We start from the raw sequence: 24,158 nt of genomic DNA, 5'->3' as shown, positions 1-24,158 counted from the left end.
CATATTTAATTATAATATTTTTATTTTATTTTTTAATCCCTAAACTTTTCATTCCTATTAATAGCAATTTAAATTTTAAGTTTTATTGGATGTTTTGAATTTCAACCATTAATATTAGGGAAGGCAGTAGCTGAATGGACATGTGAATATATTAACTAAACGGTTCTAAATATCTTCCGTTAGATCTATTAACTAAATCAAAATCGTCCAAAAAATTCATATTTTTCTTGATATAATTTATAGGTTAGTTAAGTTAACCTTTTATTACCACTTAAATTTTCAAAAAGAAAAGAAAAAAAAAATGCTCGATTTACCGGTTGGTTTGCGGTTAGAGTAACGTATCTTTCTTCTTTATTGATTTCACTGAAAATTCTTTCATAAAAAACCAAAAACCAACAAGAATCGACAACCGGTGATATTAGGTTAAACTTAACTAACCCATAAATAATGAGAGAAAAAATCTTAACTAACCCATAAATAATGAGAGAGAAAATAAGAATTTTATTGGACAATTAAGATGTAGTTTAACAAATCTGACGATGAATATTTAGAGCTGTTCAGCTAACCTATTCACACGTCCGTTCAGCTACACTTTAGCCTTAATGTTTTTGAATTTTTTTAATTAATTTATGGAAATTGACTGTTTTCCCCATATTTAATTAATAGACTTCGAATCTATCATTTTCTTAAAATTTCTCCCACAATTTCTTCCCCACCTTTTTCTTTCATGATTTTTAGTTTTTCTCCCACAAATTTTAGCCCCCGTGCTTTATTTCAATATATTTTTTATAATTTACTTAGAATTGTGTTTTCTATATTTTAGTCCTCCTATTAATTCACCTAATTTTTTTAATGAGGACCACACGTCCTAATATGATAAAATAACTCAGAGGTGGGTCCCATAATGGTATGTATAGTGAAAAGACATTAGTGCTCGTTCGACGGAGAAGTGATCCAAAACACATCATTCACCCCCCCCCAATGTTCAATCTTGGCTCCGCCCCTACTAATCAAATAAATTTCTATTCCCAGTTTACTACCTTCGCTTCCTATTTTGTTAACTCGTGTCAATATATGTGGTTTATGTTGCAGGTACTTCACAGTTTTTTGCCATTACTTGTTCCTCTTCAAATGGCTCCGTCGACACCAGCATTAAGAAAGTTGAGTGCCTCATTGAGAGAAAAAGCACGCCGAATTGTCTGCTCAAATAACTTCTTGAGAATTCAAAGGAAGACATTTTTGAGCAAATGAAGAAAAGTTGTTGGGAATTTGGGGATTCATCAAGTAGAGGCAAGGATGCGATTTTGTAAATTCTAAAATTTTCAAACCTTTAAATGTAAATTTTTTTTTTATTTACATATCTACTCCGCAATTTATTTTACAATCATTCGATTAATTTTTGCTTACGTGGTGTAATTCTAGCCTCGCAAATAAAAATCCGGTTAAAAGGCTTAACTCAGCTCATTCCATCAACTTCGGAGTTTTTGACGCATTAGTCAAATACCTAACATTTAGTATCTGAGCTGGCACCACATCAAGGGTTCGATTCATGGAAAGGGCTACATAGGGTAATGGGTGTGTCGATGCCACAGTATGAACTACCCGAAGTGAGAGCCGTCGATGACGATGACTTCGGAAGTTTGGTGGTTCGTTATGTGACCCAATTTGGTGTATGAATGCTTTATTAGACTAGCCTAGTATGAAATAAGTTAAATAGTTATAATTTTACTCATTAAATAGGGAAGCAATCGATTTTCTCGATACAACTACAAATTACCTATTTTTTTTCTTTTTTTTCTTCTCTTTCCCTAATTTCTCTCATTCTATTTTCTATTTCTTGTTCTTTTAATAATTTCAGAGATATTTGTGCATGTAACAACTAATCTCAAATTTTAAAACACAATAGGTGCTCTACGTGAGACCATAAGTTTGCATGAGAAGAAAAGAGCAAGATAATTAAAAATGTAAGTTCCATGTGAAGTAAGCTGACAAAATAGAAAAGAATAATATGTAAGGCTCGTTTTTTGGAATTTACAAAAACGTTTTTTCTCTTTTTCGCTTTTGTTTTTTTGGGGTAAAATCAGACATTACATTCAGCCCGTCTCGTTTTGCATTAAACATTTTTACCCCAAATGATTCACATGCAAAAGCGAGAGAAATTTAATAACTAAATATACATAGGTGGTTAATTCCTTTGCAATGAAATGGAGCTATACATTTCGAAGCTGAACCGTAGCAACAGATTCACGGAATTATTTCAGAAATTCAGTTACTCTAGCTAGACAAATAAAATTACACACTGGATCTTAAAAGCATCCTGAAGCAAGACTTACAGATAATTTTATTCAATGTAGACAGCATTAAATTCATTTCGCCTTCTTCATAAGCATATCAGCTTCTAGTCTTGATCATCTTCTGCCAGTGGAACAGATTTTGCCTGCAAAAAGTTTCAAGTAAAGATGAAGTTCTTCCATGCTCAATGATCAAGCATTTTTTATGGTGAATTAAGTGCAAGCATTTTACTCTTCGAACCAATCAAATTCAAATTTTTTTTCTTCTTAAACTGATTATTTTCAATGCAGATATGGATACAACTGTGCCTGCTATCCCACCTAAAACTCTTATGTAGTTTTCAATATCAATTTAACACACTTGCTGTTCTTAGCATGTGAAGGAAACAAAAATGGTTAAGTCCTCACCAGTTCCCGGAACTTTAAAATGTAGAACATCTCCATATAGCGCCGAGTCTCTCGTCTCTCAAGCTTCGACACATACTTCCAGAAGCCATAAACTCCAGCTAATGTCATCAGCCTTTCAGCATATAGCTTCCATGTGTACCTGCAAAAATTTAAGTTGACATCGTAATAAGGAATATCAAGATTGCATAACACCAATCCTATACAAACAATGTGCAACCATGTTTACGAACTGAACAAGGACAGACCTTTCCTGTATACGCTTCAGTCCTGCATCAGAGATCTTATCCCAGTAGCTGGGATCTTTCTTGCTACGTTCAAAGAAGTCGGCCAACTGTTCAGCCACTTGATCAGGTTGATAGGGATCAATATGAAAGCCTGAAATATCATGTTCAATTATCTCAGCAGGACCTCCATGACAAGTGGCAAATGTTGGAAGGCCACAAGTCATGGCTTCAACAACAGTAAGCCCAAAAGCTTCGTAGACAGCAGGCTGTAATCAGACAAAGAGTTAAGAGTTAAAAAGAATGTGCATTTTCTGCATAAGAAGGGAAGGAATTGAATTAAAAGAAGGCAACCAACACCACTTACCTGAATAAAGGCACCCCTTGTGTCACCAATATAGCGATAAAGTTCACCATTGCGTGCTGTATTCGTTTGGGATGATATCCAACGAAACTGGCCATCCAACTTGTATTTCTTTATAAGATCATGCATCTTCTCAATTTCTCCAATTTCTTCACGGTCACTGGACTTCTTCACATCATTGTAACCCGCAACCACAACAAGGTTTACGAGGTCCCTCAATTTTTTGTTCTTACCATAGCACTCAACCAACCCTGTAATGTTTTTCACTCGGTCCAGTCTAGCCATGGAAAAGATGATGGGCTTTGATCGATCACTTAATGTACCACTGCATCAAAAAAAATATACGATTTAAGAACTGCAAATATTAATTAGTAACTGCAATATAGCCATACCATGGCATTGGCTGGTCGGAGTTCTTGGAGAAATATAGGCATACCATGACATGGGCTGCTTTTATCCAATATCTACACATCCCACAAGATGGATCCACCTAGGCACTCAACTTGGAATTGAGTGAAGAAGTCAGCTGGGAGTTTCTTTTTGGTTATTGTATTTGTAACTTAGTATCAAACATTTAAGGTATGCAATACAATTTGTTCAATTTTACGAGTCTATATTTCTCAGAACCTCTCATCTATACCAACACTTGAATGATAAATCTTTATTAGTTTTTAGCAAAATACCTGTATCATTGCGTTATTTATGCTTTTAATAGGTAATATGCAAAATCAGATAAAAAAATCATATAAAAACCCCCGAAACCAAGTACCAAAACTACCTGGGAAAATCCCAAGTTTCAACCGGGATGGTCGACATTTCGACACCATCTCGGTTCTGATGCGGGTTGAAACTGGCCTCAGAAACCGAGATTGCAAACCTTGGTTCCAACAAGGTTAATATTTAGTAACCATCACCCTAGTTTCCCCATTTTTCACTTCCCCTGAAACCCCGTCTGTTTTGTCCCAAATTTCAGCCATAGCTTGACTCCATAGTTGTCAAGGTGTTGCTTAAGCGTCTTGGCAGTCCCTACCTAGTCAAAATGACCGTCGCTTTTTTTGAAGTCAACAAAGCAGTCGCTTTGTTGCTTAAGCGTCCGAGTGGTGCTTTGGTTGCCCAACCACTGCTTTATTGGTTTTTTTTTTTTTTTTAATGTTAGTTTTCTTGGTTATCAATTGGAAGTTGTTAGAAAACAAGCATTAAATAATCAAAACAACAGCTGAACTAGAACAAAGAAAAGAGAGAAGAAGAAGAAGAGAAGAGAGATGAAGAACAAGTAGAAGAGGCCTGTGATTCTTGCTTAAAAGTCTAGAATCACAGAGCCCTTTTATTTATAGCTTCTAATGAATCTAATACAACTTGAGAGACAAGTAATTGTCCTCTAGAAAAAAGGAAACAAAATATTACAGCTTTAGTAACTTCCTAACTCCTAAAATAGAAAGTTCTGAAAATAGAAACTACCACCAAAATAAAAACTATGCTTTCTAAAAACTCCCAAAACTTATGTAGCAAGACTCCCACATTAGAAATAGAAAGTATATACTTCAACACTCCCCCTCAAGTGTATATACTTCAACACTCCCCCTCAAGTGTATATACTTCAACAGAAGTGAATGCATAATGCCTAAGTTATTTCTTCAGCAGGTGTCTAAGTTACTTTCTTTCTTCCAATAAGGTTGTTTAGCTGTTTTAATAATCTGGTTGTTAAACTTTGAAGTTTGATTTGTGACTTTGATGTTGTTATATTTGAAGTTAATGACCATTTTAAGTTTGCAAAATGTTTCATATTTTAAATGCTAGGAATTTTATGTAGGCTTTTGATTTTTGGATCAAATATAAAAAAAATTAACACTAAAACACTTTGACCACTTAGTCATTGCTTTATTTGCACTTTGTTGCTTTAGTGCCTTGGAAGCCCTCCATTGCCTAAAAATAAGAACCTAGAATAGTTCAATCCAAACATCCTATCATCACCAAACTTGGAGGGTCATCTCCCTACATCATTACCTACTTTCCATCTTGAAACCTAGAAACCCTAATTCCCCATCTCAGGAAAACATCACATCCAATAACACCATCCCTTAATGTACTTTTCCCTATCAGCAGAACCCTGATAAAACCCTAATAATATTTCCCAAAAATTCATACAAGAATGCAAGAAATAACAAGATAACACTGGTTTCTATGGTGCCAGTCACCCCCACACCTCACAGTGGTGTCCCAAGAACTCTCATAAAACATTTGATCCCCTCTCCACTCACTTGTCCCTCTATTTATAACCCTCAATTATCCCTCTATTTATAATTTCAAATAACCCTAACTAACCCTCATTCCACATGGCCTCTCATCCTAGGGTCCTAACACTACCGGCCCCTCGAAAATCACCTTGTCCTCGAGGTGATGGAATTGTTGAAGTTTAGTCGTGTGATGGTGCCGCATAACCGTAGTAAATCAAAATCATCCTCCCAGGCTGAATAACACACCCACTACTCAAAATCAGACTTGGAGCGTTTTTTTTTTCCCTGTAACAAAACTAATCCCCATCGCACCGCTGCATCTCAAGGAGCCTGCGTGCAGCTGTTGGAAGACAATGGATTTTCCTCAGTTGCTGCAGCCCCAACGTTGCCGCCTCCCTTTCTATTCTGAAGTTCAGAGGTTGAAGACGATGGTTCCCCAACTTGTTGGTTCGGTTGGACCATTTTCTGGCAAGTTCTTGGTTCATGCTTGGTTTGGGTTTTGGTTTTGACCCGTTTGAGTTATTTGGGTTTAAAGTAATGCTGAAAAGGCTTGGATTTTGGGTATACGAAATGGGCCAGGCCCATGAGTGATGATGAAAAGGAGTAAGGTCCAAATACTTAAACCCATGGGTGAAGAGTAATGGGCTGATCGTTGGTTTGATTGTAGGGATTGGGTTTTGGGTTATGAAACTGTAATTGGCCCAAAATAATTCTATTAAATGGGCTAGACATGAACACTTAAAATCATGGGTTAACAAATAGGGGTTGGATATTGAGTTAATGAAATACGATGGGCTGGGGATTAATGGAATGGGCTGGGCCCAAGGGGGTTTCTTAGGAAAACGTACGGCCCAATCTTTGAACTTGGATCTCTTAGGTTCTAAATCTGATTCTAAGCATACCTGAATTGGGCCCGAATTAGAAGCTCCTTGGCCCTTAATGTTTGAACCAAACTGATTTAATTTTGTTGAAATGCAAGTGGGAAGTCGATGTTCGCTATGATATGTACAAGACCGGACATTGCACATGCAGTGGGAGTGATTAGTCGGCATATGGCGAATCCAGGACAAGAGCATTGGATTATAGTGAAGAGGATCCTAAGATACATTAAAGGAACCTTGGATGCTGCTCTATGTTATGGAGGATTTGAATTTACTGTCAAAGGATATGTTGATTCTGATTTTGCAGGGGATCTTGATAAAAGGAAATCCACTACTGGCTATGTGTTTACAATTGCAGGAGGAGCTGTGAGCTGGGTATCTAAACTACAGACAGTTGTAGCACTGTCTACAACAGAAGCTGAGTATATGGCAGCTACACAAGCTTGTAAAGAAGCAATCTGGATAAGAAGATTCATGGAAGAACTTGGGCACAAACACGAGAAGATTCTTTTGTATTGTGATAGTCAGAGTGCCTTGCACATTGCAAGGAATCCAGCTTTTCATTCCAGGACAAAACACATAGAAGTACAATATCATTTTGGGGGTCTAGAATTTTCCCTGATTGCCGCTAGACCCCCAAAGAAACCCCCTTGGGTCAAGCCCACTCCATTAAACCCCAGCAAAAGAGATTTTCAGATTTTCACCTTGAGGACAAGGTGAAACTGTTGGAGGGGAGTATTGATAGGTCCCTAGTATCACAAGTCTACACTCGACAGGGAAAGTAAATCCCTAAATTCTAGGGAAGGAAGAGTAGAAGAGACATGTTTTGAGATATAGAGAAGTTTATGTGAGAGCCATTGCTCTTGGGTAGCCGTAGGAATCACCTACTGCTGGTAGAATGTATTGTTTCTTATTCAACTTTTATTCAAAGTCCCTTTTTTCTTCTTGAGTTATTCCACCTTGTTAAGAGCCTCATTCAGGAACCTAACAAATTGGTATCAGAGCTGTAACAATCCAGGGAGGTGATGGCACTACCTTTGTTTTTTGGTAAAGGAGGAGTTCAGAGATGGATTTTAGAGGTTCTTCTCTTCTGCTGGGAGAACCAGATCGAGGAAGAGCAGTGGTTGGCGGTGGCGATCCAACATCTAGAAGGAGAGGCACTTGACTGGATCTATCACAAGAATTGGACGGCATTTTCTTGGACGGGATTCAAAAAAGCCCTGAGGTGTGAGTTTAGCGACGGGAGACAACCGACATCAAATTTGGAGATAGACAACAACCAGGTTGAGAAGTATCGAATGAAGGATGAAGTACTGCCGGCTACGGAAGTCACGCATCACCAAACGTGGAGCAAAAAGATGAAGATAGGATTGAGTGAAGATACCTACCGGACCAGAGTGGAGGAGCAATATTCTGCTATAAAATCGAGATGCAGTGAAGTGAAGAAGCATAGAAAGAGGCCAGGTACAATCGACGGCAAGTTGCAGGCGGCTAAAAATTCTATTCGCAGGAAAGGAAGAAGACGATGGAGTATTAGGGTTTTTGGGGTTGGTTTGGTTCACCTCAAACCGGTTCGTGGGTTTGGTCCAATCCCTATGAGCCAAAGATTGTGTTATTTGGGCCTCAATCAGTTATGTTTCCTCTCAAACTTAAGGCCCAAACAAACCCAACACAAAGATTGGGCCGCTAGACCCCCAAAGAAACCCCCTTGGGTCAAGCCCACTCCATTAAACCCCAGCAGAAGAGATTTTCAGATTTTCACCTTGAGGACAAGGTGAAACTGTTGGAGGGGAGTATTGATAGGTCCCTAGTATCACAAGTCTACACTCGACAGGGAAAGTAAATTCCTAAATTCTAGGGAAGGAAACGATTGGAAGATTCGAAGAGTCCTATTGTATTTAGGTTACTTTTTAAGATTAGATTGAAGAGTCATATTACATTCATGTTACTTTTGAAGAGTCTTATTCGAATTCAGGTTACTTTTGAAGAGTCCTATTCGAATTGGGATGATTCTGTTAATTAATATTGTAGGAACGTAATTGCTATAAATAGGGGGAAGGAAGAGTAGAAGAGACATGTTTTGAGATATAGAGAAGTTTATGTGAGAGCCATTGCTCTTGGGTAGCCGTAGGAATCACCTACTGTTGGTAGAGTGTTAGGACCCTAGGATGAGAGGCCATGTGGAATGAGGGTTAGTTAGGGTTATTTGAAATTATAAATAGAGGGATAATTGAGGGTTATAAATAGAGGGAAAAGTGAGTGGAGAGGGGATCGAATGTTTTATGAGAGTTCTTGGGACACCATTGTGAGGTGTGGGGGTGACTGGCACCATAGAAACCAGTGTTATCTTGTTATTTCTTGCATTCTTGTATGAATTTTTGGGAAATATTATTAGGGTTTTATCAATTGGTATCAGAGCATTCACGATCCCAGGGAAGTGAGATGACATTGTCGATCTTTCCAAGCGAAGAACGAGCGGAGGAATGGTTGATTGAAGTCAAGCTCTTCTGCTGGCAACATCAGATTCAACAAGATAACACTGGTTTCTATGGTGCCAGTCACCCCCACACCTCACAGTGGTGTCCCAAGAACTCTCATAAAACATTCGATCCCCTCTCCACTCACTTGTCCCTCTATTTATAACCCTCAATTATCCCTCTATTTATAATTTCAAATAACCCTAACTAACCCTCATTCCACATGGCCTCTCATCCTAGGGTCCTAACAAACCCTTTTTGAGATCACCCCATACAACCATACTATTGGATTCTCAAAGAAAACATACATCCCAAGGACCCTTTAGAGATCATCCCATAAAGCATCTCAAATGCACCAACCAAAATTTCAAGAAGCCCTTTCTTGGACTTATTTAAGTTGGTTTTGACAAGATCTAGCAACCTAGGTCTCATTCAATTGAGGCTACAACATTCTAGGCTGTAGGGTCAATCAAAATCATTGTTAAGGTGTAGAAAACCCTAATTCTTGTACTCTAGAGGGTAGAAGCAAGAGAGAGAAATCCTATACTGTAGACAGTTGAAAACTGGTGTTTATTAGGCAAATATGAAATCCTAAGAAATATCGTTCTCTGAGAAAGGCATACAAACTGTAGCTGGTAAAATTAGGATTGCCCCAGCCAATGGGATTTGAATGGCATTGGCACAGTAGCAGTAGCACAGTCATAGACGCGCCTAGATTGCACCAGATAGGGGTCAAACAGACTGCCACAGTGTCAAGTCACATACAGGGTCAGTACAACCAGTGCAGTTCGAAGTAGCATCTGAAAAAGGCTAAGATTAGTATACACAGATTCTTATTCTTCAGCATCCTACTGTTTAAGCCAGTTCATCGCAAATACACACAGAAAGATCCAGGAAGAAAATACACATAACATACATGAGTGGCACACAAGGTCACCATAAGGGAACCAGCAACCGGCAGAAATGTTTTAAAAATTAACACCAAGTAATTGCATACAGGAAAAAGACTTGACAGGTCCAACCAGAAAAAAAGCATCATTATAATAAGTATCTTCATTTATGTTCAAAAATCTACAAGCACAGAAAAATCATTCCATTAATATTCTTCCAATTATGATGGGAGACGTTGAGAAGTATGAAGAAGATGACAGATCACAAAATATGCAAAAGGCAATTGAAAAAAGGAAGAAGCATACTTTTCATCTTAGAGAAGGTAATATTAAAACACTCACATGTGCTCCTCATTCTGCTCAGGGTCATATAGAAGCTTTTCTATTGAATCATGTAGAGCATAAAATCTCTTTTCCTTTTCTGAGTATGAAAAGTAAATGTTCATATCTGCCCCAGGAGACACTATATTGAACTTTGGATCGAATACATCAATGCCATGAACAACTCGATAGAGCCCTGGAAGAGTGAAAGATCTGTGGCTCTCATATTGCCCAACAGTATTCTTGCTGAAAAAAAAAACATACAAGATAAAACCATCATTGGAGAAACAGAACCACTGAACCACTGTAGCATTAGCATGACCAACTCCAATTAACAAATGGCATTACACAGGCAAAATAGAGCGAGATTCATTGCAATGCATCAGGTACCAGTATCATCGTAAATTATTGATTGACCAAAATGCAGTCAAAAATTTGACAAAGAATATTGATGTGTTTGCAGTATCAACGGAACTAGGAAACTAGTACCAATGGAAATAGCTTCATGTGAGGCACCATTTTTCGTAGCGGCAGATGGGCACCACTCAAAATGAATAACCAACTAGTCATAATTCCAGGTTAATGGTCACCACAAGAACTTGTCAACCACAGTCTTTCCCATTCTCCAGGCTTTACGGAGACAACAAGACCTCCGGATCTATAGCCATATCTATCAATGAATTGTGTACAATGACAAATAGAAGTAGCTATTCAGAAGTTTGACCTCCAGTTTCGGAGGGATTTAAAACTCCCAATAGTATGCTGATTTAGCACCAATTGGCACAGAAAGAAAAAACAGGGCAAAACAGAAGGAATTGCAAGAAAAGTCATGGGTACAAACAAGAAAAAAAATAATGAGGTGAAAAACAGAAACGAACAGTAAACAACCAGAGCCAGTACAAGATTGAACAAAAAAGAAGTCCAAACCCAAAAAAGTAGAAGCAACCTCCCGCGGGAAAGAGAAACAATCAAAAGATGCAACAGCGGGGAGAATAATCAGTAATGATAAACAAAAGCAAATGGAAAACAGCTAAACAGAATCCCATTTCAAGAACAAAAGGAGACATTTCAACCAGCAAAGGTGGACACAGAGAAAATCAAACATACGAAACAACTCAGGAGAATATGATACATAGACTAGGAAAAGTACACATCAAGATCATAAAAGAAGATTACCGCAATTGAGGTTATACACCACGATTTGCATCATTGGAGAAACAGAACCACTGAACCACTGTAGCATTAGCATGACCAACTCCAATTAACAAATGGCATTACACCAGGCAAAATAGAGCGAGATTCATTGCAATGCATCAGGTACCAGTATCATCATAAATTATTGATTGACCAAAATGCAGTAAAAAACTTGACAAAGACTATTGATGTGTTTGCAGTATCAACAGAACTAGGAAACTAGAAGAGTCAAGAAAACATAAAATCATGCATACCAAGGGAAATAGCTTCATGTCAGGCACCATTTTTGGTAGCTGCAGATGAGCACCACTCAAAATGAATAACCAACTAGTCATAATTCCATGTTAATGGTCACCACAAGAATTTGTCAACCACAGTCTTTCCCAGTCTCCAGGCTTTACGGAGACAACAAGACCTCCGGTTCTATAGCCATATCCAAAATGAATAATGAATTGTGTACAATGAAAAATAGAAGTAGCTATTCAGAAATTTGACCTCCAGTTTCGGAGGGATTTAAAACTCCCCTAATACTATGCTGATTTAGCACCTAGTTGGCATAGAAAGAAAAAACAGGGCAAAATCAGAAGGAATTGCAAGAAAAGTTCATGGGTTACAAAACTAAGAAAAATCAAATAATGAGGTGAAAAACTAGAAACTGTAATCAGTTAAACGACCAAAGACCAGTACGACATTGAACAATAAAATGTATAGTCCAAACCCTTATAATAAGTAGAAGCAACCTTCTTCCCCCCCCCCCCCTGCAGGAAAGTAGAAGCAATCAAAAGATGCAACTAGTGGTGTGAAGAATAATCAGTTAATGATAAACAATTAAGTTCAAATGGAAAACAGCTAATGAGAATCTCCATTTCAAGAACAAATAGTGAGAACATTTTCAACCATGCAAAGGTTGGTTACACAGTAGGAAAAGTCAAATGTACTGAAACATACTTCAGGAGAATATTAGATAGCATAGATGTGTTAGGAAATAGTACATCTATCTAGGATCATAAAGTGAAGATTACTCGCATAATTTGAGGATTATACACCACGATTTGCATATCAAAGTAACAGTATATGGTAACAGGTTCTATATATATATATATATATATATATATGTTACTGATTCTATGCAAATCCATTATGATAGTAACATACTAAAAGATCTGTATACTTTATATTCCAAAAATAAGAACCTAAAGAATGGGCTTACGTTCCAGCAATCTCTTGGTATGTACTGGTGATTATAAAATCCGCACTGTTCATGGCAAGTACATCAGCAGTAAATTGGCATGCGAAATGGTACTTCTCATCAAATTTTCTCCAGTAGATATCCGAATCTGGATACTTTGTTTTCTCCAGTGCATGTGCAATTGTACACTGCGTACAAATAATTCAAAGTAAAATTTAATTATTAAAAGAAAAAATAGCTCACAGACACAGTGAATCAAATAATGATACCAGACCTGTGTGACTCCAAGCTTATAAGCCAATAACGAGGCAACAAGATTCCCATCACTATAATTGCCAATAATCAGATCTGGAACACCCTGTAACTCAGCAGCAATTTCACTTGACACATCCTAATCACAACATAAAATAGTCAGAGATATCCCATAAACAAGAAGGCAACCCCCCCCCCCCCAAACACACCCAACACATGCATGCATGATGGGTAAAAATACACTAACTGTACTTCTGCAAACAAATTACTTTATTACATTTGAATCCTATTGGATAATCGAAGCAGCAACTTCTAAAAAAGTTATTTTGCAATCAAAACTGAAGCAACAGAAAAGAAAAAGCAATTATAAACTCAAGGTAAGAATACAAGAGAACTGTCTGAAAATAAAATACAGAAACCACAACACTGCATATCTAAAATTCAGATAGTTATATTACATAGAATATTTCAATGCTTAATTACGTAGATGAACTAAATTAACCTTTTTTTTATAAACGAGGTATTTTGTCCTAAGTTACTACCTATTGGTATCTTACAATTGTGATGAAACAAGAATTTCAGAATGGTAGGAATCAGACAAGTTAACAAACAGCCATTCTTCACTGATCCCAAACAACAGATGTCTCTTCAAAGTGGGATTACCCCCCCCCCTCTGTTTTTTTCATGTATATGTTGGATATGTGTGTCCATCAAACCCGGTTCAGTTAATAAAATGTTCATTAAATTTTTAACCATGCTCTGCATAATTTAATTGGGCTTAAAGTCGTTCCTTGGGTTTTCGCCCAAAATAATTCTTGACAAGGGATAGGATCGGAAATCTTTTTCATATGGTTGTCTCATTATATATAATCATAAATGAGTTTTCGATATATAAATGAAAGTACATCATGTGTGTAAAATAGAACCAGTAAGAATCTTGCATCTGCTACAACCAGTTGTTAGGGTACGAGATTTGAGCCTGTCAGTTGACCTTTGACCTGAGAGCAATGCTTGAAAACTCATCTCGTCTGGCTGTCTCGACCTGGTTGAAACAGCTGAGATACTGAGATCTCAGCAACATCTCTAGGAAACATGGTACAGGCTGTTACATCGGTTTTAGGTGGCTTTTGGGTCTTATATTTTGTGTACAGCCTACCTAGAGGCCAATAAATACAATGGAAATGCTATTTTTCACTAAAACCTAAAACAAAGTGGTGTGATTTGATTTGCATATGCCCAGCTGTATGTGGACGAAACTGAAAGTCTGGAACATGTATTTTGACAAATGTAAACATGGGTTTTATGCAAGAGAAAACTAAAACTTCCATTAAAATGCAAAAACAAATACAATAACAAGTAGAATTCAAGACGTCATAACATGCTAAACTCAGTACTCAATTAAAAATTACAATGAAGAAGATATGAGTTCACAACTCCTCAAGACACCATCAATCATAAGAATGAGACTTAGTGATGTAACCAAGCAGAGACAGTCCAGAAAAGCCCGAACGAAGGCCCAAGCCCACTAGCAGCTTGCAGCACTACCAGGGGGCCGAACCCGTGGGGGTGTCATTATCCACCCCTAATTCGAAACCCTATTAAGTTGGGATAATTCCAACTAATTTTGGAGAGTCCTTCTCTACTTTTGTTTTGTTATTTGGAGTCCTAGTAGATAAGTTATTTAAGAGTCCCAGTTTATGTTTAAGTTCTTCTAATTAATTAGTTGAGGACTCCTAATTTGTTAATTCAAACAGGATTCCTAGTTAGAAGTCAGTTTGAGTTTCTTAAATAAGTCCAAGTAGGAGTCTCTGTAGTAGATTATAAAATTCAGATTTAAGCTTGTAACTCAATTCAATTTTTATGAATAAAATTATTGAGAGTTGCAGCCATGAAGTGCTTTGGAACCAACAGTATACCACTCCCCATGTTCCTTAACATAAGCGATGTTCCCCTATCTGCTTCCATTGTGTAATTCGTTTGGAACCAACAACATAACACTCTCTATGTTTCTTTACGTAGTAAACATCACAGATATCTCCACCTAAGGCTAGAATTATCCCCTGGGCTACATATAGCAAACAGGAAGACACAAAAATCTGACTAAGAAAAGGGGATATCCAAAGATAACTTCATAATAAATGAGAGGTGGTAAAAGAAAACTCAGAAGCAAAAGAAGCTAAGGAGGTGATAAGCAACAAAGCAGCAATGCAAAGAGACAAGCAATTGCTTTTGAAATACATGGGCGCAACTGTTGGAATGTCCCGGGACAGTTCCCAATTTTACCCCAGTGTTCCTAGTAATAGAGTGTACTGGTACAAAAAAGAATGGTAAATTCCGGGAAAAAGCTAAGGAACTTTACCAACTAATGCATTTTCTATTAAGAAGTTATGTCTGTTTTCACTTAAAACGAATAAATATTATTAACAAAAGAAATAAAATAGTAAACCAGTAGCATCCACATAGAGGAAAAAGGTGAAAAATCAATCATTACCACCCCTAGTAACAAAGTTCTAGGAAGGTAAGCAGTTGAGTTTCTCAATACCCAACTCAATGTCAAGATGCTTATTTAATATGTTGACATAAACCTGCTTTAGGAGTATGTTAAAGGTTTTTATTTTTCATTACCGAGCATCTTCAACATTGATCCAACATGTCTAGTAGGTTCAGCCCATTTCAGCAAACAACAAACTGTGATTCACAAGCAAAAACTTGGAAACAGAGAACTATGAAACAAAAGCTGTTCCTTATGAATAACTACCAAATGCTAGGGATGGAATAACCCAGGTTTTCACTGTATAAATAGATTATACCTCCGTAAATTTTTCCAGGTATGGCCATACATCGAATCTTGATATCCATTTCCGAAGAATCCCTTTCTCACTTCTAAATGGTACACGCAGAATGTGTGTATGTTCTGTCCCACTAACTTTCTCAAGGCGTTGGTTGCATGTTGTCCCTTTCGCATCGGGTATTAGTCGGGTAACCTTGCACCAAATATTGGTGAAAGTAGTAAATAAACCAAGGAAATAACACATGCAAAACAAACTAGAGCATAGTGATAATAAATTTTACTTTCTGAGAAGCAATGTAATAGAACATACCACAAGAATTCTAGGAGTAATATTCAACCCTTGCTTTTTTATTTTCAAAACCATTTCATTCTCCAAGGCACGCACTTGGTCCAGTATATAAACAATCTGTACACCAATTAAATGATCTGAGAATGATTTCTGATGTTCATGAACATTACAATCACAACATTGATATAATACACATACCTGGAGGTTAATGCCATCTTTAGTATGCATTCTTGGAATAGACTCGGGATTTACAATGCATTCTGAAACGAGAAAATTGTGTTTCAGCTGCATTCTAGCCCCTGAATATACTCCAGAAATGCATACCAAACAGAGCCTATATATCAGATATTTAACATTATAAAGGAATATAATACTGCGCAGGAAAAGGTAAGAAGAAATCCAACTATGCATTCCATGTGTTGTCCGTATACATGGACATTGATGACAATACCTGCCCACCAGTGTCAGGTAAACCCAGGACATTTGCTTGGCCAAAGTATCCATGTGGGGATAGAATGACAACATTGAACACCATAGGAATCCTCCCAAGGAATGTCTCCAAAGTAGAGGGGTCAGGAGCTTGAAGAATGTCAGAGAGTAGGCGTATGGTCTCCAACACACGTCCAGCATTATCGCCCCAACCTCTTTCAAAACCCATTTCCTGGAATCTGCTTACAAGAGGATGGACCATGAATGAGAAACTTTAAGCAAATGAATTGTGCATCACGTAAGAAACAGAAACAAAACCTTTAAAGCAACAGCAGTATATACACCATGAGGAACAACGAGGCAGAACATACAAACGTGAATTAAGCAGCCTACCTATGCTCAAAATCAGAATATGGTGTGTCTGGAGGGAGCTTTGAAAGATATTCATCAGCCTTCGCCAAGACAGCCTGAAGCCTAGACACACTATGAATGCGATCGTTCAGCATCATTGCCTGCACACCATATTAACCAAGCTACAATATTCAGCTTTAACACTAAGTTTCATAGTTTTATAGTTACTTTATAACTTCCCCTGCCCATTTACCTAAAAAAGAAGGGGGGAAAGAAAAAATAAAAGTTTTCCCTGCCATTGTTTTCTATATAATTTGGTCGTGAAATTGGGTTTGAACGAGCTAAGCCTTTGACACTCGATAGGAATTCGGGTGCAGCAATCAGGAAGTTCATTAGAACAAAAGCCACAGAAACTCGGGAAAGAAATAGAAGTTGTACTAACATGTCCCTTGTATTTATGAACTCTGAGGAAGTCCACCAAAGGCTCCAAACAGTCTTTATTCCGGAACATATTCGAAGAGAGATGACGGTTGAGGAATTGAACACCGTTGCCGATGGACGATGACTGATTCGGGCGAGGGATATGCGCGTTGAAGGGTTCAAAATCAAGTTCAAGCACAAAAGGATTATTGCTTCTGAAACAAAATTTCGTCACGGTAATAGTTAGGGAGCTAACGATGAGAAGGATAAAAAGAAATGAATTAGAAGAAAAGAAAAAGTACTCACGCGCCATCGACGAGTTCTTCCTTGAAGCGAAGATAGTTAGAGATGCTCAACTGTTCTACAATGAGTTCATCCAAGTTAACACGAACGAATTCCCAAACCCCAGGCCTTGGACGAACCCCTATGGCGACGAACGGCGGAAGAACTATGACTTCCTAAAACAAATGCCATGTAGATCAGAAAATTGAAGCAGAAATATAACAGAAGAAGCACGGTGATGTTGTGAAAGATCAGAAAGTGTAACAGTGTGGAGTAAACCTGAGCAGATTTTAGCACTTCAACGAAAGGGCTATCAGTAAAAAGCTTCTGCTTTTCTTCATCTGCTCCAGCAACTTTGGCCAACTCACTAAGTATATGATGTCGTTGCAGAATCCCTTTCCCTTGGGCTGCATACCTTTGAACAAATACATATAAAGGACGTTAAGAAGAAATGGAAACTAAACAAAAACCAAAAAGGAAGAGAAACTACGAAATGAGATTTGAAACAGAGAAGATCCACAGAAAAGAGAAAAGAAAAGAAAGGTAGGAGAACCTGGAAAGGAGAGAAACGAGTTCGTTACGATGAGCAGAGAGAGTGTCTTCAACCCTCTCGCGAAGGCTTGGCAGTCGCTTAAACTTAGGATTCTCCATGATCAGGCACTTCTCTTCACCGGAAGTGGAAGTGATAACTAAAGCTGCAAGAAGACAAGCTCGAGAGGAGAGAGAGAGAGAGATTGCAGTGGATTCTGAAGTGATCAAATTAATTAAGACATGGATGATGGCGAGAGCATTATAAAGAAGAAGAAGAAGAACAGAGTCGTACACGATGATGACTCTTGAAGGTTAATTAAGAGAAACTAATAAAGATTATCTGGATTTAATCTATTATTATTCTTATCCAAAATGTTCCAATTAAATAAATGATTATATGTATATGTATATATATTTTTTATTATTTTTTTTTTTTCTATATCTATAAAACAGGAAATAATGTCTCTGTGTGCAGCAGCAATTTCTGTCACACGCGGTACCCAACGGAGGGGTGATGAACTGACAAGGTTAAAGGTGATTGGATTGGTCAGTAACGTTTTTTTTTTTTTCTTCTTCTTTTCTAATTATAATTATTGGATTGACCAGTAACGACAAAAACTATCGTGTCATCCAGTCTATCGAGCAAAGGGTGTGAACTTAATCCGGTCACAATCCGGATCTACACCCGTCAGACAGGGAGCGCTCATTTCTTCTCGACGGATTTTTCACCACAAAAACATGTGTAGGTAAGAGGGTAAAAATTATAAACATAAAAAAAATATATCACCACTCTTTGTGGGGCCCATATGCCTTTTGTGATGAAAAATCCGTTGAGGAGCACAGGGCGCACCCCATCACCCGGTCACAGCACCACATGTGTGGAATTATTCCCACCCCACCTTTGCAAACAAACGCAGCCTTAAAGGCTTTGGGCTGTTTTTTTCCTTCTGTTTTTTTGTTTTTTTGCCCCTTGAAGTAAGAGTGTCCACAATTGGTAATGCTACGGTATTTATAAAAACGATTTAATATTATTTCGGTATTTGTAAAACAGTTTGATACTATTTTCGCATTAAATTGATAAAAAAAATTATTTAAATATAATATCTACTTTACTATTTTAGTACAAACGAACTCATATCATTTTTGTTATTAGTTCATTAAGATTCTAATGTACTTGCAATCAAACAATCAATAGAATCTGATATTAATAGAGGCAAAACAAGTAAATCTAAGAAGATGAGTGAATGATAAAATGGAAAAAATTGAAATAGGGATAGGGTACAGATAGAATGTTTTAATCGTAAAATTACATTTAAACGATTTTAGTATGCAATTGACACCCTCACCTTAAAAGGTGTTTTATATTTGCTTGTCGAGGATAAGGGGTGTTGACTAATACAATACCATTAAAGAGATTTGAATCATTACTAACTAAGGTGGCCTTTGATGGTACCTTTTGCATTTTCATCCTTCTAGATAAAAATGGTGGCTAGTATTGAAGATCCAGTATGGATTCCATAATATAACGGGATGTGCTTCTATTCTTTGATAGAATTAGTAAGATAAATGATGTCTTAAGTTTAGACTACCTTCTTATCCCTTAAGACTATGAACCCCTAATTCTTGTGATCGGATTCATGAAAGTGAAAACCATATGACATAAAAAATGGTATAAATTTTGGATAAATCTCATTAAATGACTACTTTTATAAGAAGATACCTACACATAGCTAATCAATGGGTTTGGCTTATTTTTTTGGAGGGTGTTTTATATTAGCTTGTAGACGACAAGGGGTTTTGACTATTACAATACCATTAAAGACATTTGAATCATTGTCAATTGAATTGATATTTGTCGGTACTTTTTGCATTTTCATTCTTCTAGACTAAAAGGGTTGCTAGTACTAAAGATCTAGTATCGATTATATAATATAAATATTATTCGACTACAATAGTGGAAGTTTCTTTGGTTAACTCAATAAGATAAATGATGTTCTAAGTTCAAATTTTTTTTTAACCAACAGTACAAATTTCAATCCTTCTATACCTTCCCTCACTCTTACCTTCTCATCCTTTTGGATTATGAACTGCCAATCCTTGTGATTGGATTCATGAAAGTGAATATCATATGATATCTTACCAAAAAAATAAATAAATTCATATGATATAAAAATGGTATAAATTTTGGATAAATCACATTAAATGGCTATTTTTGTTATTAAAAAAAAAAAAGAACCTTACAAATAGCTAATCATCTAATTTCCCTAAAAACTTGTGTTTTCAGAATGGAAGGTTATAAGATATATGTAAAATTCATAGTATACTTTCAAACTAAGTGATTATTTCATGCTTCTATTTGTTTACATTTAGTATAAGAAAAACATTTGTTTAGTATTATCTATTATATTTGATCACCCATAAACAATACATATACCATGGGAGAACTTTATAGTAATGTATTTATCCTCAAATAAAGGTAGACTGTTTAGGAATGTTTCTACTAACCTAGGTTTTTGTATTTTTAAAAGCATGCCCATTTAGATTATATTTTAGGAGTTCTTAATAGCAATAGGAATAACACATATCAACTAAATATTTTGCACAATTGAATAACTTTTTTTTCTAGCAAATAAAAATATTATCAATAATGGATGTGTATATAATCAATAGCATTTGATATTGCATGATCATAGAGCCACAAAAGGGCTTAGGCCATTTTGTCACATACCCTAGTGATAGTGCGTTCCTAACCAAGATATGTGCTATTGTGTTGACATTCATGGGAGAAAAAACAAATTAAAAATGTTTTATATCTGGAGCAAGAAGAATAATGTCATCAACTTTATCATCGACTGTAGAAAAATATCTTTTCTTTTTCAAATATTAGATCAATAGCTTCATTATAATTCTATTCCATAATCAAATCATGGAATGATTTCATCTTTTGCTATTTGAATATGATCATAAAAAAATTCCCCCTAGTTGATTGAATAGTATCCCATACCTTTTTGTAAAGCTAAAAACATAGAAAAGGGGGTGTGGGGGTGGAAAAGAAAGAATATCCATGTACATAAAGAATCATGGAAGATTTTGTCACATGAATATGCCCAATAGTTTTGTCTATTAGTGAAAAGAAAAAGTATCTAAAATAAATTTGTAAAGATGAAATGACAAGCACAATTCTACTTGGAGGGTCCAACCAAGCTCCATCCCATGGATTGCAATGCCCAAAGAGTCACTCTCAAACATGATGAAATGATGATCCTCAAAAACTGCGAAAGATAAAGTTTGAGAAGTTTTGTGGGCTTCTAGAATAAAAGCTTAATACGAACAGAGTTCTTCTACCTCGTTGTTTTGGAATATCATGTGTAAAATTTGTCATAAATTGGAATCAGTTTCATTGAAGGAAATCTTGATTTCCAGGCTTTGCCCCTAGAGGACCTAGTGAGACAATTCCATCCAAAAGGCTTATGTAGGGGTGCTCTCTTTGTCCTTATATTTTCATTTTATGTTAGACGTTCTGAGTAGAAGAATCACCTCAAATTTAGGAACCCGAGATCCCTAATAATTAAGATTTATAGACTTGAACCTGAAATAAATCATTGATTTTTTTTCATATGATTGTATGTTATTCTCCCTAGCCTAACCAAGCAATGCACACCATATTGTACATGTTTTCTAAGAATATTTACATGTTTCAAGTCAACATATCAATTATTCGAAGTCTTCTATTGTGCTTTTTTTTCTTCCAAATTTAACTTCTTTTTTTGCATTTTTTTTACGAGGTTCATCCGGGCAGCTTGCGCGCACCACGATTGCATCCTCAAATTAATGCCGCCGAATGAGTGCGAACCCAAGACCTCCCCGTGGGAGGTAGAGTCTTTAACCGCTTTACTAACCCATCATTGGCATTCTATTGTGTTTAGCAAAGGAACTCCGACACCCACCCGCAGGTATATTTCTTCTATGCTTCATGTCAAAGAGGTTGCATCACATGGTATGTATTTAGGTATTTCCTCAACTTTTGAGAGGTCAAAAACACATGTTTTCCTTACTTTTGTGAAAGAATAACCACAAAACTTGCAGGGTAGAAGGAGAAGTTATTGTCTAGTACAAAAAAGAAGAATTCATTACGGCAGTGGCAATAGCTCTTGTAATATTTGCAATCCAAATTTTCATATAGCAAAGAGGCAACAAATTAGTTGCATAAACAAATTAGGCAGTTTTGGTGGGGAATTGAGACTAACTTTGGGATTAATTGGGTGAAATGAAAAAAACTTTGCACACACAATAGGGGGGGGGGGAAGGGGCCTAGGGGTCCCCATGGGGGGGGGGGGTTGTGGAAGAGCATGTTAAATGGGATATACTTAGAAAGGGTTTAGTGAAGAGAGTGGAAAATGGCACTACTATTGAAATTTATCAAGATTCATGGGTTCTAGGGATCCTCACACTACAATTTTTCTCCCAAAAAAAAAAAGTTTTAAGTTAATTTAGGGGAAAAAAATATGAATGTTACTATTACCTAAGAAAAAGAAAAAAAAGTCACCAAGAGCGATATTGTGGGATTTCATTTGTATTAAAGTGAGAAGAATGTGTTTTATAGAAGCTTGCAAGAATGGATACATTTAAAAGTTATTTGAAGAACTTTGCAAAAATATAATCATGAAAGGTTTTCTTTGGGTGATTTATAATAATTGCACCAATAATTAATGATTTTTAATTCTGTATTATTTGCCTTGATTATTTTGTTAACCTTTATTCATTTTTATCTTATATTGTATTCTTCAATTTATATCATAAATTTACAATAAAAATAATTTATTCTTATTCTAAAAGGAAAACAGCCATTCAAATAGAGAAGAAAAGTCATGCAAGCCTGGAGTCAATTTAATCCTAGTTTTTGAAAGTCTACCCACTTGGTGTTAATCTATGGGCTGCCGAAACCACAGCCCATAGTTTTTTTTTGCTTGAAAAACCATACCCTGCATAATTTACTGTTAAAAAATAAAAAAACACAACAAACATTATAGTCTTAGAGGATGTGCTATTGGGGCCCATAGGTCCTTAGAGATGAAAATGATAGAAGGGCAAAGGTGTGCAGGGACAGAGATTTGAATGAGCTTGACTCAGTGTTGCATAATTAATGCGCAGACCTGTGCTGCAAACGGTCGAAATTGAGGTCTCGACTGAGATTTCAATCACGACCATACGTTTTTCAAAAAATATAAAAACACACTTTTGAAACTCTTAACCATTCGCTGCAGGTGTTGCGCATTAATTGTGCAGCACCCAAACAAAATTAAATTTAAATTCAAGATTTTTATTTTTTTTTTTTTTATTGTCTCTATATAGGAGGCTGCCACCACTGTGTGAGAAATACATTTGTAGATTAAGTTTTATGACATAGATGGATCAACACCTCCAAGAAATATTACCTATATTGCTACCTAGATTATTGAAAAAGTATTGGAGGCCTGTATTATAGTCAGATGACTCAAACCCACACTTAAGGCAGACATGGATATGGGCCACAGCCTGAATATATGCTCCAAAATCCAGGTGAGGCCATGCGACTGGACCTGGGCACTAGCATGAAGCCCTCAAATTGTATTCTATGTGATCTATATATTTGCAAAAATACTTGAAAATTGTGAGAATATAAGTTGAGCATATTGAACAAGAGAAAACAGACATCACTATAAGGTCTCTCTCTATCTGAGAGGCACAACACAGACACTACAAAAAGAAAACTTGAAGAGGTGCTGCTTCATTATTGGATTTGCTTTGGGTGGTCAGCAATCTCATCTATGGTTTTTATGTACACATTCCTCTTTATCTTTGAACAGTTTTAAAGTCTGTGTGGAATATCCTTGCCTTTGCTATCGAATATACAGGGCTTAAGCAAAGTCTACATTGGTGTCTTTGTGAGGAAGAGGATAACAAGAATTTTGCTAAGAAAATCTTGATCGAGCACTATGGTGTGGCTTCAAGCATTTGAAGTTTGGATAAAGAAGCAGCCCCCAATCTTTATTTTCTTTGAAGAGTCAAATCCTTGAACTTTGTCGAGACTTGAAGTCCAACAAGCGAGCCTCTCCAACCGACCGGGTTGGCTATTTTCTCTTCAACCTCACGTGGATTTTATTAAATCATAGCCACTCAAAACACTATGTGCACATATAATTAACTTAAGTTAAAAACAATCGGTTTTCTTTAAAACAAACCGAACCATGTTTTGAGCTGCTGGAATTCATGTGATGTGCATCCAACGATGGGCACTATATGCCTCCTCAAGTCAGACGCACTACTCAAGCAAGACCCCTTTCGTCAATGGCTATTACATAAG

General features: G+C 36.7%; 1 protein-coding gene across 1 annotated transcript; it reads right to left on the bottom strand.

Annotated features, from left to right (window-relative positions):
- Positions 1–2,156: 2,156 nt before the first annotated feature.
- Positions 2,157–18,057, bottom strand: SUS3 (sucrose synthase 3). Its single transcript, XM_089153591.1, has 15 exons — positions 17,838–18,057; positions 17,564–17,699; positions 17,309–17,460; positions 17,025–17,217; positions 16,625–16,743; positions 16,254–16,470; positions 15,824–15,919; positions 15,533–15,706; positions 12,745–12,861; positions 12,492–12,658; positions 10,109–10,333; positions 3,288–3,609; positions 2,945–3,189; positions 2,700–2,838; positions 2,157–2,437 (listed from the first exon to the last, which is right to left on the bottom strand). Exons 1-15 carry the CDS (start codon positions 17,933–17,935, stop codon positions 2,399–2,401), a joined length of 2,439 nt encoding a protein of 812 aa, XP_089009717.1. The 5' UTR covers positions 17,936–18,057; the 3' UTR covers positions 2,157–2,398.
- Between the last annotated feature and the right edge of the window lie 6,101 nt (positions 18,058–24,158).

The sequence above is a fragment of the Hakea prostrata genome, chromosome 4 (genome assembly GCF_041222555.1).
Source record: "Hakea prostrata isolate BN-2017 chromosome 4, UWA_Hpros_2, whole genome shotgun sequence".
NCBI lineage: Eukaryota > Viridiplantae > Streptophyta > Magnoliopsida > Proteales > Proteaceae > Hakea > Hakea prostrata.
The sequence above is the reverse complement of the archived record's forward strand: the minus strand, read 5'-3'. Positions and strand labels throughout refer to the sequence as shown.